This window comes from Ambystoma mexicanum, chromosome 14, assembly GCF_040938575.1.
Source record: "Ambystoma mexicanum isolate Mex_15411 chromosome 14, UKY_AmexF1_1, whole genome shotgun sequence".
NCBI lineage: Eukaryota > Metazoa > Chordata > Amphibia > Caudata > Ambystomatidae > Ambystoma > Ambystoma mexicanum.
Genome location: NC_090940.1, coordinates 160,094,187 through 160,110,843, shown reverse-complemented (window position 1 = coordinate 160,110,843; position 16,657 = coordinate 160,094,187). Strand labels below are relative to the sequence as shown.

The 16,657-nt window shown below is 49.9% G+C and overlaps 1 protein-coding gene across 2 annotated transcripts in view; it reads right to left on the bottom strand.

Annotated features, from left to right (window-relative positions):
- TYRO3 (TYRO3 protein tyrosine kinase) overlaps nt 1–16,657 on the bottom strand; it is a 721,378-nt gene that overhangs the window by 371,903 nt on the left and 332,818 nt on the right. For both annotated transcript variants that reach the window (XM_069638795.1, XM_069638796.1), the window contains one exon: nt 10,374–10,460. In XM_069638795.1, coding sequence (XP_069494896.1) covers nt 10,374–10,460 — 87 coding nt within the window. The remainder of the gene's footprint in view (nt 1–10,373; nt 10,461–16,657) is intronic.

Sequence of the window (16,657 nt, the reverse complement as noted above, 5' to 3'; positions counted from 1 at the left end):
TGTGCTTATGCGACCATCATGCCTTTCACCCTGGGCAACAGTGACTCCTTACAGGGAATGGGGATCTCCATGCAGCCTGTTGAAGAGGGTGTTGGGGTTCTGATAAGCAGCTGTGTTTGGTCACCAGAGCCAGGGGCACCCATTGCTTACATTATACAGGGTCCTACTTCACCGAGTGCGTGGTAGTCCTCGACCCCCATGGCCTCCCCAGTCCCATCCTCCAGCCCTGAGATATGGGACTTAGCCACACCTCTCACTTGCCAGGCTGGCCTCAAGGTGTGTAACTCTATGGTTTTGGTCCTGTTAGCTTAGTCCCCTCTTGGTCTCTCACGTGCTACACAGACCGCACATCCTGAACAGTGATGCTCTCACTCAGTTACCGTGGCTGCAGAACACAGTCCCTGCTTTTAAATGATTAAGTCCTCCCTCCCGGAAAGGAAATCATTTTTTAGTTTTGGATATTAGGCGCAGGGCCGGCGCTGGGTGTGTGCAGTATTTGTAGTTGCATGTTGGGGGCTGCTCCGGATCACCGGGCAGCCCCATACTCAGGTCGGGTGGCACCCGACGGTGCACACACAGGTGCGGCGATCACGCCGCTAGATTAGGGGTGGGGGTTCATCCCACCCGCCCCGGGACACCGGAGCTCCGCACATGGCCGGGTGGCAACCGGCTTACCGCGGCCCCGGCTCTGGGGGGCACCCAGGCCGGGGTCGCCACCCTGGCCCGACTCACAGGGCCAGGGGAACACACAGGGACGGTGTTGCCCGGCAGGGGCACCGTCCAGACGGCGTTGCCCGGCAGGGGCACCGTCCTGGAGCTGGGCCCAGTCCTTGGGCCCAGCACACGTGGTGAGGCGCCAGCCTGGCGCTAACAAAGACACACACACACCACGGAGTCTCGTTGGTCTCGACTGACGAGCCGGAAGCAGCTCGTCTATTTTATTAACGTGGTCACATGGGGGACCCATGTGACCACAACACGCACCTTAGAATATACCATGTCCCCCTGCAGGGGTGACATGCAACATTGCACATGGCCCTGCGCTTATGCTGCCCTGCGCACAGGGTGTCTTCAGTGTGCGCTGTGTCTGTGTACTCAAAGTAGCTAAGCTTGCTGCAGTGCACTCTGGGAACGCACACGGACGTCCCATGTTGCTTACCTATGTCTACAAAGTTAAGTGCAATCGTGGGGAGGGCTGTGGGGGATAGCAGTGGCGTTGCTAGGGAGGGTGTTTGGGGTCCTGGGCCCCTCCTCTGAAATCCAGGGAAACCCTTTTGCCCCCCTACCTCAGCTGGGCTACTTTCTCTGCACTCTCTGCAGTGCTGTGTCCACCAGCACAGCACACACACAGGCCCGCAATCAATGCAGACATGCAACAATGAAGAGCTGTTAAGTCCCCCTGCAGCCAAGAGCAGCCCCTCCAATCAGAATTTAGCACACAAAACCGCTAATGATGGGTCATTAATGACTTAATGGTTTAGTGCCTACATTCTGAAAGGAGGGGAGGTGCACAGAAAGGGTGTGGTAGTTGATGTGCACACAAGATTCTCTGCAGGAGTGCTTCTGACATCATTTTATTGCCCCTTTATAGGCAGCCACCCCTACTTTTGTCTGTGGCCCCCTCTGTGTCCCTCCTAAATTTGATTCCTGGCAACACCACTGGGGGATAGAGTGGACGGGTGGCGCTGGAAGGACTGTGGCAAAGCAACAGTTTGCCCGCCCTGCTGACGCCATGATTTCCCCGTGACATCACCTCGGCTCGGCGCCACTTCAGAATGCTCGAAGTAGAACTTCTGAAGCAGCAGCCTGGCCAGCAGCAGCCCCGTGACCGTGGAGTGCGACTTCCGTGCTTGGAGGCCATCTGGACTCCAGTTGTGTGCCGGCGGCAGGGCCCATTTGGCCGGCATTTCTGGTCTGGTCGTCGGACAAGCCTCCCAGGGCCTATTAGGCCTACAGTGCAAGCTGCTGCCCGGCGGTCGTCGGATTTGCAGCTGGTCTATGCCCGCACCCACCACAACATACATCCTGCCAAGCAACAGAACCTGTTCCGGGGTCTGCGAGTCCTCCCGACTCACCTGCTCCATCTCCAGCCTCTCTCCCCCACCACCAATATTTCCTCAAAGATCAAGTAAAATTACTAGGCATTATTGCACTGTAGAGAAGGCTCGTGGGAGAGGGGAGGGCTGGTGGCGGCAGGGACAGGAATACTGAGCAGCACTCGAGAACTATTTCTCTAAGATGCAAAAAAGCAAGGGTTATTTATTCGATTTTTTTCTAAAGCGCCCATGTGTCCCCACGCGGCTGCTTCCAGGCACTCTTTTTCGCGACTTGTTCTATTTTGATTTCATTTTCTTCGAGTCGTCGCTGGCTGAACAAGGCTGTTTTTTTTTTACCCTTTAACCTTCCTCGCTAATGCCATTTCCAATACTTTGATGCGGCAGCTACAGGGAAGATGGAATTGGATGGCTTTCAAGGGATCACGGCAGTCGTTTTCTGCCTGAAAACGTTGATAATATTTGCAGAGACTCTAACCTTGGAGTTTCGTGTTTGTGGATAATAGATAACCTTCACTAGTGAACCAGCACAGACAGACAGACACACACACACACACACCATACCTGCCTACATTTGAAAATAAAAATTCCTGAGATGTATGCCCCGCCCACAGCCACACAAGACTCCGCCCATTTGCACACGGCTCCGCCCACACGGCCCGCCTACCTGTCAAAAAGGTAAACTCGGTTGTTGTAGCCTTCAGTTTGCTTACTATAGCATTGAAAATAATTCATTCAATGCTATAGTAAGCAAAAAGAAGGCGGCGTCGCCGCCGAAATAATAGTGCTTTCAATCCAATGATATGGATTGAAAGCACTATTATTATAGTGCCTACCGGCGGCAGCCAATCAGGTGGAGAATATGACGGACCCAGAAAGAATCTCAAAATTCCTGAGATTCAAGGAACTTTTCCGGAGACCCGGAGAAATGTTTGAAATTCTGGAGTCTCCGGAAAAATTCCGGAGGTTAGGCAGGTATGACACACACACACACACACCCCCTCTCCTCACAGACACATCATGCATTAAGCTTATCTTTTTGCAGGACATTCATTTTGTGATTTTTAATTTACAACTGTTCCACCCAAAACTTCACATTTACATATTTCCTTGTTGCCAATAAATTCCTTTCTGGTAGCAGAGCACTCAACCTTATTTTGCATGTGGGGTACAGGGAAATATTGTGTTTTTAAGAAAGTGATCTCTTATTATGCAAGTGCATGCAACCACACCTGCCCTTTGGGATTGTTTGGAAAATGATGCGCACATCCTCCATAAACAAGCACTGACAAAGCCAACAGTTTCGACTTTGACTGCCCATGGCCATGCTAATCCCTATGGCCATTCCCACCTACTTCCTGCCCCTCCTCGCCCAACACCCATCCTCCTGGGATCTCTGAGATAGGTTTACCAAGCCTTACCATCCAACGCTGTCTTCTGAGAGTTGACTTAATTTGCACTGTAAACATGCTACTGGTGTAATAAAAATGTCTTAACCAAGTCTGCCTTCGACCACTATTTCTAACCTCTCTGTGTGTCCTTCACTGAAGTCTGTTCAAAAACGAGCATTGGCAAAGCCAACAGTTTTGGCTTGTGTGTAAGTATTAGGCCTTTGCCAGGCACTGCTGTTATACGCCAGGTACTCGCACCATTTTGCAGCTGCTAGCATCAATGGCCAGTTAATATCACGACGGAAGTCCCTGGCAAATTGCTTTCCCATGTCCTCACAAAAGCCCAAACTGTTTGCATTGCCAATGCTTGTTTTCATACCGACATGTTTGAAGCAGAATGAGAATGCATTGTGAATGGAATGGAATGTCAGTGAGATTAAAGCGTTTTCACACAGCTTGCTTGGAACCAAATCAGGGTGTTATTGTGCACACAAACGGCACAGGTGTGCGTTTCCTATTTATGGCTCGTTTACCGGCAGCTGTGTCCCCCTTCCCACCACTTTCGCATGCTGACCCCTGTGCGCCCTCCTTCCTGTGATGTCACTTCCTGTGATGTCTGATCCAAATTAAGGGGACCCACACTTAATTTGCCACACTTAGCCGGCCAATACTAGGACCGGCACGGATCAGGTGGGGATGTATGTGGTGCCTAGAAGCCAAAACTATTGTCATAGGAAGTGTAGGCAAGGAGAGATGGGATGTGAGGAGAGACACAGCCTGTCAAGGATTGGATTTTACTCATCCATTGACCTCCATTGGCCATGGTAGGCACTACGACCATTTCTACGCACTTCCTGTCCCTCTCTGTCTAAAACACACCCCAGGGATTTCTTTGAGCAAGTACTGGTCTTTTTGAGTAGCATTCCGAACGATAACGGCTTTACAGCAGCTATAAACCAGCTCCTTGTGTAATAAAAATGTCTTAACCAAGTGAGCTTTCAGCAACTTGATGTATGTGCGTCCATGCATTTGTTTCTTGCACTGAATTCCTGCAAAAAAGATAGCACTGGTACAGCCAATATTTTTGCCTCTTGTATATGCATTAAATAAGTATTTTCCAGGCACTTCCATAATATGCCCAGGTACTAATACCATTTGCTAGAGGTTGCCATTTTATGGCTAGCTGGTACCACTTTGGCAGTACCTGAATAATGCCCATACCATGCCAACATAAAAGCCTCTGTTAATGCTGGTTCTGTCAGGAGTTGATACAACCTCACCTCGTTTCAGTAAGACATTTAAAGGACACTGAGAAAGTAGACCTGTCCACTCCTGGCAGGGAAAGTGTGGAAGATAATGGCTCGCCTTTCCTTCTAGTTCAGGACCAGACTGCTTTGCTCTCATGGCAGCGCTTGGCTATAGCCCATATTTGCAGTGACAACAGCCCTGCCTGAACAGCCCGAAAGCTCAAACGCAGGGAAAGTTGGAAAGGACCCTATCCAGGGTGGGGCCCTTTGGAAGATGTGCAGACATGGGTTCTCCTCATACGGACAAGCATTGGGAAAGCCAACAGTTTTCACTTTTGAGCCCGGCAAATGCCCATCTAATGCCTCTGCACAAGCCAAAGCGATTGGCTTTGCCAATGCCTGTATTTAATGGGGTTTTAGTGCAAGGAACAGATGCAAGGGCACATTATATTGCCTATAAATTAAGTGGCTGAAGGCATACTTGGTAAATACATTTTTATTACACACATAGCTCATTTACAGCTGCAGTTAGTCAGTTAACTCTTAGAAGACCGCCTTGAAAGAACACTGGCAGGCTCTGTAGAGCACAAAGTGTGATGTTACTGCTTGATAGATGGGCTTAGGGCGGGGAGGGACAGGTATTGGGTGGGAATGGCTATAGTCATTAGCATGGCCACAGGCAGTCAATGGGTGGGTAAATAGCCAAACACCCGCACACCATCACCCTCCTATCTCTACTCCAACTGAATAGTTTTGACTCCTGGTGGTGCTAAAGCACCACACAATAGCGGAAACTAAAAAGGGCCTTCTGAGTGGCCGTGGTGGTGAAAACAAAACGTAGCGTCACTGTGCAGCTTTGCCAATGGAAAAGTGTAAAATGTAAAGCGTGTCCTCTTCTCCAGTGTTAAACGAGGGACTTGGGGAAGGCGCAGGCGGGGGAGGGCGGGGCTTGGGAGAGTGAGGCATGTGCAGTTCATAGCTAAACACGTTTCAAAAACAATTATACACAAGGGGGAGGAGGGGGCAAAAGTTGAGGTAATGCCCAGGACCGGACTGGGAGACAAAAGACGCCTTGGAAATAATTTGCAAAGTGGTCCCATATTACACATTTTGAGGAAGACCAAACCTTTTCCTTTGAGAAAGTTTGGAAATAAAATAGGTAAACACACAAAAGAGGCCCAGGGTGCAGAGGCCCACTGGGAAATCTCCAGAGTTCCCTATAGGCCAGTCCACCCCTGGGAATGCCAGGGGAAAGCCGGAGACTAAACAAGAGTAAGTACAGTGCTGTAATTGGGCTGGATTTTCTACGTTTCAGAATTTGACAAAACATGTCTCCACGGATCCTGCGTCTGGGAAAGCAAACCGCCTGTGCCCTGCTATGCCCTTGCTGTGCTCTTGCTGTGCCCCTGCTGAGCCGCTTAAACACTCGTTTCCCGCCTCCTAGAAGCGAACAGCTTTTCTCAGCCGACAGAGATATACTCAGAGTTCAAGACCTCTGCACAGGCTGGTCCTTTTTTCTTTGTTTTGAACTTAAGCAGACAGTGAAGTGCGAGTTAAATGGCTGCAGCCACACAGCAGTGATTGGCTGGGAGTGGCTATTGTGTCTCAATGGGTGCAAGCGGTGGGTGATCAAAACATTGGGATGGAGGCATAAAGGCGCATGCCGTGTGACACCACGACTAAAAAAACGGTTGCTTTTTCTTGCACAGAGTTTCTTTCTGGATTCAAAAGCTATTTTTTTAAGGCTTATATTAATCTGTATGTTGGCAACTGCAGGCTTCCATTCAAGGCGCGGAACATGAAGCAAAAATCATATCTCTGCTCACCTTTATTGTCAGGTTGGTTTATGTCATTTCTGCACATTCCAAGTCATCGCTTATATTATTACAGTGTTTTTACACTTTTTATAAGCGGTCACTCGCCTGCTATGACTCCACCCCCCTCGCCCCCTCTCTCTGGGATCCCAGAGTATTTTTAGCCCCCATGTCCAGCACTCGGTAAGTGGTTCTCCCTACAATTCTAGTAATGTAAGTGGTCTTGTATAGCGCCTGCCTGCCACTCTTGGTTGCCTCAATGTGCTCTACTCAGTAGAATCATTGGCAGACTTAAAAAGGTGCCTTTAGTCCTTTTTCCAGAGGTCATACTCAGGATGCAAAAACCTAAGTTGCGAGCAACTAGACTAGCCGTCCACAAAAAAAGTCACTCGCCACCTCAAAACAGCGCCACGAAGCCCATGGGCTGTTTGCACGCTATACATATGTAAAAATAAAAATAAATTAAATAAATTCTATATATACACACAGCACACCATTTTTTACCAGCCAACAGTCAAATATCACTAGCCAATGGCTTGGGACAAGTGCTTTTATGCATGTCACAGGTAGAGACGCAAGTACATGAAAGGAGCAGTTGGGTTCATTGGCCAAATCAGGCTGGCATGCCCAGTGAGCAGAGAACACATCCTGAGAAGGGTACCCCCAAAGGACCGCCGGCTGCAGAACCCAGAAATCGGCTGTGTTGTGTATGCGGCGTGCCTTGACCTAGTTCTCATTTGTTCTACGTCTGCCATTTCCCAGCAGGGCAGCAGACTGCATACTAAGCAGCCATTCAGGCCAGCGGAGTGGCAGCTATTGTTCCTCACTCTGGGCAGGCAATGCTAGGATTACTCATGCAGGCAAAACTAAAAAAAAGGGATGGATTGTGCCGACACAAAGCATCTTCCTTGGGGCAGCATTCCATTCTCATAGGTTTTACCTCGCCTGAGCCATTACAGACATAGACCAATCATGTTCAAATGAGTCTTGAACACGGCTCTGGAAGGGAGCAATTCAGCCGGAACCGCTAGGCCCGAGGTCTGCAACCTGTGGCTCGCCAGAGCTAAGCCCGAGGTCTGCAACCTGTGGCTCGCCAGAGCTAGGCCCCGATGCCTGCAACCTGTGGCTCGCCAGAGTTAGGCCCGAGGTCTGCAACCTGTGGCTCGCCAGAGCTAGGCCCGATGCCTGCAACCTGTGGCTCGCAAGAGCTAGGCCCCGATGCCTGCAACCTGTGGCTCGCAAGAGCTAGGCCCCGATGCCTGCAACCTGTGGCTCGCAAGAGCTAGGCCCCGATGCCTGCAACCTGTGGCTCGCAAGAGCTAGGCCCCGATGCCTGCAACCTGTGGCTCGCAAGAGCTAGGCCCCGATGCCTGCAACCTGTGGCTCGCAAGAGCTAGGCCCCGATGCCTGCAACCTGTGGCTCGCCAGAGTTAGGCCCGAGGTCTGCAACCTGTGGCTCGCCAGAGCTAGGCCCCAGGTCTGCAACCTGTGGCTCGCCAGAGCTAGGCCCCGAGGTCTGCAACCTGTGGCTCGCCAGAGCTAGGCCCGATGCCTGCAACCTGTGGCTCGCAAGAGCTAGGCCCCAGGTCTGCAACCTGTGGCTCGCCAGAGCTAGGCCCCAGGTCTGCAACCTGTGGCTCGCCAGAGCTAGGCCCGATGCCTGTAACCTGTGGCTCGCCAGAGCTAGGCCCCAGGTCTGCAACCTGCGGCTCGCCAGAGCTAGGCCAGATACCTGTGGCTCGCCAGATTTGGATTATGACCATCATGGCTCGGGTTGATGAGAGTTGTAGTCAAATACATCTGAAGAGCCAAAGGTTGTGGTCCCCCTGCGCCATCTCTTCTCGGCGCCGGAACACATCCAATCCCAGACTACGGAGGGCTTTGCTGGACCTGATCAGCGAGGCACAGCTCGAGTCCCCAGCAGGGCTAACGTCCTACAAAAAATGTGGTGGGACGGGTCAGACTGTGACACACGCAATGGGCAGTGACGTCACAAGAAGTGAACATATCCTAAAGTTTGGGTCTAAGAATCGGTAACAAAACATGTGCCGTACAGCAGAAAAATATAATAAGACATTTGACAGCTTCATCCTCAGCAATTCCTACGTCTTGTGGCTTAAGCGTCTGGCCCCCCAGACCCACGAGCTAGGTTTGAATTCCAGCCACAGCACTGTTTAAGTGGAAGCAGAACTCTTGGCTTTAATTCATTGACAACACACAGAGGGCAAAGCGTCTGCCCCCTGAAAGAAGTGGTCCCTCGACTTCTGCCCCAGTACTTTGCCATGGCAAGCTTGCCTGGGCATACCTCTGGATACACAGCCCGTGTGAGCCAGGTGGGGATAACCCACAAGCTGTGTGTCCCCCCTCACACGCCTTCTCCCTCTTACCTGTACTCCGATGCAGTCGTTTTGCGTTATAGGTGGCGCTTAAGCATCACATAATATCTCAACCTAAAAATATATGGTGCTACAAAAGTCCCTTTTTTTTAACACCAGCCTAATCATAGGCTATACGGTCAGTACCTCCTGTGGTATATTCATGGTAATGTGGCATATGATAAAATACCACTCGATTACATTGTCAACTATCTGTGCAGGATTTCTCCTAATGTTTTGTGCCATTCAAAAAGGGGTAGGCAAGCATTGTAACCCCAAAACCTATGAAAAACCTGCTGTCCCCTGATTTAAGGGTGGCAGTAGCTTCATGGAAAGCTATGAGTGGGAAGACCCTCAATGAGGGAAACATTGTGGGCCTCAGAGATGCTCTCGTCCTCAACCCCTTTGCTGCTTTCTTCTGGGCATGACCTCTTATGCTACAGTAGCCGTGTGATGGGGAACTGTACCACATCCAGTTCTGTCTGCCAAACAGGCAAGGAAAACGCATTTCATCAAAACAGGACATGTAGACTTTCTGAAACACTTCATGCAAGGACAGTCTGCATCGTACTGCGGCTAGGGCGGCAAATGCCCAAAATTGTGGAGACCCACAGATTACGGCATGCAGGAATTAAGCAATAAACCCTGAGGCAGCGAGGGGGCATTACTGTGTCAGGTAATGCCACGAGGCCCATAGTTACAGGCCAGAGTGAAGCAAGGGTCATTAACGAAGACCCTGGGGAATTACCAGATGCAGTAAGGCCCCCAACCCTGCCCCGGTGAGTGGCTTATTGCTATTAGTAGCCTGGTCTTTTATATCAGGGTGCTAATAGTGTGTTTATTCGTTTGCGAGACGCACCAGCATTTCGCAACCAAAAAAAATGGCCACCGTGAAACAGGAAGTAAAGTCTATTCTCCCTTTTCATGGTGGCCATTTAAAACAGTAAAACTAAGTAAAGAATATGGTCACCGTGCAACGGGAGATGTGTCTACACATAGTCCCTTTCTCCCTTTCCATGGCGGCCACTCGCAGAAGGACGCATCGGCAGAGGCATTGCTAGGGGGGACTGAGGTTTCTATAGTCCTGGGTCTTTTGGTTGTAGTCCCGGACAGAAGCTCAGGAGTTACAACCAAAAGGCTAGCTAGCCCCGAGTCCCGACAGTCCCGACATTGGCATAGCCCCTGATCCTTTCCAGACTTAGCAACACCCCTGCGCAGCGGCGAGAAGAGCCTTTTCGGGGTAAGGACCCTGCGAGGGCCAATCAGATCGTTTGTAACAACCTGATTGTCCCTCGCCGGGTACAAATAATAATAAACGCAGGGTAATCCAAGAGATAAATCTGCAAAATTCAATGTATGAAAACAAAAAATATGGATGCAAAGCATGAGCTAGAGCTTTCAATTCGTCTGAGAAGCCTCCTATTGCACCACTGTTCAGCCCGTCTGGGCCCTTACAGACCCCGCGAGCTTCCCCAGCCTTTCTAAATCTCACCTTTGATTTCAGCAATGGCGGTGCGGGAGGAAGACAGTCCTCTCTCATTGTGGGCCTCACAGGAGAACAGCAGTCTCTGATGGATTCCTAAGAGGTAAGCGAAAAGAGAAATCAATCCCAATACATGGCGTGCAGAACAGCATCCACATTTAGGGGGGGGCATCAAGTGGCAACAAAGCGTGGGTTCAATTATGGTCAACTGGTGAATGGCGGGCAGATCAATGACCAAGCAGAGGTTTCTAAAGGGTTGCACTAAAGTGGAAAACATTTGCATACTCTGAACCCAGAGGTTCCACTTGCATAAAGACTAATTTCACGCCCAAGGTGAACAGCCAATTTTCCCCCCTTCCCACTCCCTCATGGGGCCGGATTTGCAGTCTTGAAGGACAAAAAGAAAGCCTGCCTGCTGGTGACATGGCAGGCTGGCACCTAGAATTGATTGCCTTGTTATAGCAATATGCAGCATCACTGAGGTAAGGGACTCCGGCACCTGCACTGCCACAAGGCTAGAAATCGCTCTGGGACCCAGAATCTACTTTAACAGGAAAGAAACTGACACCCGCCCAGAGAACTAGCATCACATTCTAATGCGAAAATAGAGTGCTAACCCAGTGAAGTGTATTAAAAAAACACCCACAGGGAATGCAAACATGATGCCACAATGAGCTTAATACATTTCACTTTACAACCTCCGGGATCGAGACCACTGTATCAGGAGCACATAATACACAATGATCGTGGCAGCAGGGATCCCATAACCTTGAGTTAGGAGGTCTGAATCCACAGGATCCAGAGGCTTGCGCATGCATGTCAGAATGCAGAGGATCTAGAAGCTTGAGCTTGGAGGTCAGAATTCAGAGGATCCAGAAGCGCGCGCATGCAAGTCAGAATCCAGAGGATCCAGGAAATTGAGCTTGTAGGTCAGAATCCAGAGGATCAAGAAGCTGGAGGATAGAGGTCTGAATCCAGAGGATCTGTAAGCTTGGGCTTAGAGATCATAATCCGGAGGATCCAGAGGCTCGAGCATAGAGGTCAGCATCTAGTGGATCCAGAAGGTTCAGCTTGGAGGTCAGAATCCAAAGGATCCAGAGGCTTGAGCTTGGAGGTGAAAATCCAGAATGCTGGACGATTGCCATGATCCATGTAAGTGCCCCCACCTTCGGATTTGCGATGGATCAGATTTTTTGCATGCCTCTGGCTTGCCTTTGATTCCATCTGTTTTTGGAGTGTGTCTGCCTTGTGACTATTTATGCCATTGAGTGCAAGTCAATTCTTGATCATTTCCGTCCCTTGGACTGTAGCTTGTCATGTGATGTCCCTTAAAGATTTGCCCGGTTTAATATCTTCTGGCCACTGGTGGATATGCTGGGCCAAGAGTGTCTCGGGAGGATAGCTTAGGGGCAACATGCTCGCCTTGGAAGCAAGACGGCACAGAGTACCACAGGTTCGATCCCAGAGTCTGCGCTCAGAACCTCTGGGTATTAAGCATGTTATAAATAACCTCTCATATCATAAGAGTGTTGTACGGTTGACTCTGGACTTCATCTCCCATCTGGGCTAGTCAGTGGTGAGGGATCATGGGATTTGTAGTCTGCAGTTGAAGAACCTTGTTCCAGGCCCTCCTAAACGGATCTACATACCAGGAGTTTAGCAAACCTACCGTAACATTGCCAATGTAATACTGAATCACCCAGCATGGCCTCCTAACAAAATAGGTTTAAAGGCCAAGGTTGGTGAACAACAGACTCCTCAAAAGAGCTTTAGCAAAATAATCCTACTCTGGGTCAGACGTAATGGTACTTCTTGACCTCGCTGACTTGGAATGCAACAGTTCTTAACCCCTTAAGTGCCAAGGACGAGTATTCTCATCCTTTTTGCATAGACTTCAATAATAGCCGAGCACATAACACCAATAGCAAAAAGGGATCCTCAGCGCTGTGATAACGTCCCCTGCCTGACTCTAGGGACATCTAGCGGGATGATTTAGGGGGCCAGGTGCCTCCTCATGGTGGTGGATGATGGACTTGTATGTGGTGTGTCGAGGATTCCCCGGCCATCCTCTCACAGTCATAGGGCAGGCGGTTGTCACAGTGAAGCAACACTACTTGGGCGGCAGAAGGGAGTTGGAAATTAACAATGATTATTTTATCAGGTACCCCCTGTCCTCTAACACAAGGCTTTCCTCAACCCATGGAGTTGATACAATTTGAAACACTCTCTCTTTAAGGCAACAGAGATTTGACTCTCGAAAAAAAAACATTGCTTTTCTCTGCCCCATGAAGAGAATCCTGCTCAGACATCAGGGGCACTTTAAATTCTTCTGCACAACTCTCTGGGTCAGTCTGCGCAGATAATAGAGGCAATCAGTTTTGCTGCATGGCAAGTCTGCGTAATTAATGAATCTCTTAATACGGAGACCAGTCTAAGCTCGGGACCGGGAATCGAACCTGTGTTGCTCGGTATTGCCCTCCTTCCAAGACAAACGCATTTTCATGCTCACACTCGTCAAACCTCAGAGAAATGCTCCGGGGTACCCATGAACTGTTCCGGACTTCACCAGTAAGCAAGAAAGAATCCAAGATGGCGAACTAGTCTTTTAAAGACTTGGTTGACCCTGAAAAATGCACATTAGGTACAGGTGAACAAATCAATAACGGCCCATTTACATTCTCAGGTGCAGACCTTCACAGAAAGCCCAGCCCAAGCAGAGGGGTTGCAGCACCCTTTAAGACCAAGGTCGGAGTCTGGCTGCATGGGTGTTTGGGGTAGGAGCTGACGGTAGGCATTTGGAGTGAGTTGAAGAGTAGGAAAGTAGTTTGGAGAGAGAGAGAGAGAGAGAGAGAGAGAGCGGGGAGTGAAAAGGTTGGAGACGAGGGGGGAAGATACAGTATGAGGTGGTGGGGTTAAGAGATAAGGAGGCGGCTAGTTCAAGAAAGCATGCGGTTGGAGGGGAACCCTAAGAGGCTAGAGTAAGAAAAGAGAGGGCGTTCCTAGCCCAGGTTAGGAGGTAAAAGTGGGACCCGGATCTAAACGGGCCAAGTCCACAGTGTGAGGAGGTACATCTACGAGGCCCAGAACCAGAGCAGGATGAGAGAGACAGTGAAGAGGAAGGGGGAAGTCTTCTGAAGGCACCCTGTGGAAACTGGTGACGGAAGCCCTAGTTGGGTCTGTCTCAACGTGGAGGATACGGTGGACTACTACATGGCGCGCATGACCGAGACACAGCGTTGGCTACAGGAACGACAAGGATCAGTGAAGATGGTCGTTTCCCATCAGCACTCAAACTGAAATTGAAAGGGACCCCGAGAAAGTAACCTTGAGATTGGCCATGACGGGTAGTGTTAGGTAGTGAATGTGCCCCGCCCCCCCACCCCCATGACTCCCTCGTGAGCAGGCCCAGCCCTCCCACTCCTGAGAAAAGACGCGGATACAGGTCTGCTCGTTACAGGTTCCCGGCGTGCTCTGCCACGCTACAGGCTGCCCCTTTATTATCACGCATGTGCGATGGCGAACCTGGCCATCGCGCTCACGTGACTGTCACAGGTAGCACCCCATACCTTGTGAACTTTTAAGACAACCCTGACACAGTAGCAACTGTTCCAAAGGGACTCTCTGGACCTTCTCCATTTTGAGTTTGTTCTAGGAATGGACCTTTGGGTGTTTAATAAAATCAGCTTTAATCCGAGAAAGTGTTCAGCCTTTTTATGGAGCCCACTCGGCCATCCGGCCGAGCCTGCATCGCCCCCTGTGGACTGCAGCAGCTGCCTGCGCTCTGCCTTTTCTTTGATGCAGTTGAACGCCCTGATCTACATTAAAATAACGAATTTAAAACAACAAGGCTGAAAATGCCGAATTCGTTTTAATCGATTTCTATGTGTATTTTTTTCGATTTTTAATATGGGGTTTTTAATATGGGGGGGGACCCCCTCCCCAGCCTCATTTCTTTTTACCTTGGCCAAACCCGCATCTATTTAGTGTGAAACAATTGCAAACATATCAAAAAATTCGATAAAAACAAAAATGATCAGAATTTTCAGCCTCGTCATTTTGCAATTCGTTTTTACGAGGCGCTACCGAACACCCCAATGGAATCAGGAATTTTTTATTTTTTTTAATGATTTATTTGAAGAGATTTTGGAATGCACAAGTCACCTTTGAAGGAAAGAAGTACATCTGCGCAATCCTGCAACAGGGTGCCTTGGAAGAGCATAGGTTTACAAGAACCTATTAAGTTATCACAAGCCAATGGACTGTGAGCAGCAGTGCTCTGGCAAAGCCTTGACCAGTGTGCAGAATAAAATGGGGCTGGGGGGGCGGAGGAATAAATCTATATTCTAAAAGTGTGACTCTAATGAAACCTACTCCTCGCAGCAGTGTCCAGGGTCTGTGATGGTCAGCCGGATAGAGAGAGGAAATGTGAGAGGGGTTCTGCACGTGCTCGCCTTGGAAGCAACACGACACGGAGCAACACAGGTTCGATCCCCGGGTCCGCGCTGAGAAACCTCTGGGTGTTATATTCATCAGAAGTCCAGTTATTGTAATTGTTTATTTGAGCAGAAGTTGGGCAAACATTAAAACCTACACCAATAGTTAGCCAGTCCCGTGGGGGACATGGAGAGGTTGTACTCCTCCGCTCGTGAGACGTATACAACTCCAGGGACCTGTGCTATTTTTTCAAGCAGGAATTTCATGAAAATGTCCAGGCAGCCCACTGTCATGCAAAAAAATGGCAGGATTGAGACAGCCTCCTGCATCCTGTTTGTGGGGGTTAAGGGAATGGATCACACTGATGACCACCTGATGCCGCAGTGTCATAATTAAGAATTGTATCCAGCATTGCGATGAGGGAAGGGTAATTGATGAAAAAACACCATTTGTGCGACTATCTCCCAAAGTGTTCTCAGTGAAGACAGCGAGAACTCCTGTAAACCATCATCTCCCTGGGCCTTCATGCCCCACTTCAACAACACCACTACAGTCTGGAGACCACCTGGTGCTGCGAGACCAGGTTTTAAGTAGCTTACAAAAGCTCAGATGTTTCTCAACCCGTCAGAGGGGAGTAGGCAGACCATTCTAAAGTTTAGCAGCCGAGACAGAGAAGGCACGCCCCCCAATTCTCTGACGACGAAACCCAGGAATGGCCATGAGAAGAGCATCACCTGATCGAAGAGAGAGCACCCTGGCACATATAACTTGAATTTATCCTGCAGATTTGTGCAACATGCACAGGGATTTAAAATCAATCCTTTTTGCCACTGGGAGCCAGTGGAAGGCAAGAAGTACCAGGCTAATGTGAGCCCTATAGGGAGTGGAAGTGACCACCCTGGAAGCCAGGTTCTGAAGACTTTGCAGCTGAAGGATCACACGCATGGGTTGGGCCAGGAACAGGGCGTTGCAGTAGTCGATGGGACTAATGACCATCACAGCGACAACCAGAGGGCAAAGATTGATAGGGAGATGGGGAAGTTCCCCACAGAGTACCTGCAGAAGAGAAGGAAGTGTCCCGATGTACACACTGCGTTCACCTGAGCCATCATGGATAAGTGACGAACTGAGGTGGACCCCCAAGTTCTTGACCACCGTGACAGGAGTGGGTAAGACAACAAAGTCAGAGGGGCAGACAGATGAAGACCAAAGAGCAGGATCAGGAGGAGAACCCACCACCAGGATCTCCGTCTTGTCCCCATTTAATTTCAGCCAGTTTCTGCCCATCCAGCCCCTCACGGCCAACAGGCACTCACACAGCTGGGAAGACATCGAGCCTGGTCAAGATCTAAATGGACCAGGATCTGGGTGTCATTGGCGTAGGAGTAGCACCGGAAGCCGTGGGAGCGGATGAGGGAAAACAATGGCTGCATATAGATGTTAAAAATCATTGGGGACATGACAGAGCCCTGGGGGACACCACAAGAAAGTGAACAGAGGACAGAAAAGGTGGAAGAGAAAGGGCTTGGCCCCTATTAGATGGAAAGGATTAAAAACCAAGCTAGGACGGGGCCCAAGAGCCCTGCTGATGCCATGCATGACACAAGGATTGAGTGGTCGACAGTGTTGAAAGCCACTGATTGATCTAATATTAGCGCACCCACTCCACCCTGGTCAACCAGCATGGGGAGATCCTCAAGCACCGAAACCAGGACACTCTCTGTGCCCCGACCAGGGTGGGAGCCCGACAAAGGGATCAAAAAAAGAAGATGCCTCCAAGAAAGAAGAAAGCAAGAGGTGACACCAAGGACTCTAGCAGTTTCATCAGAAAAGGGAGGAGTGAGATGGGCCGGTAGTTG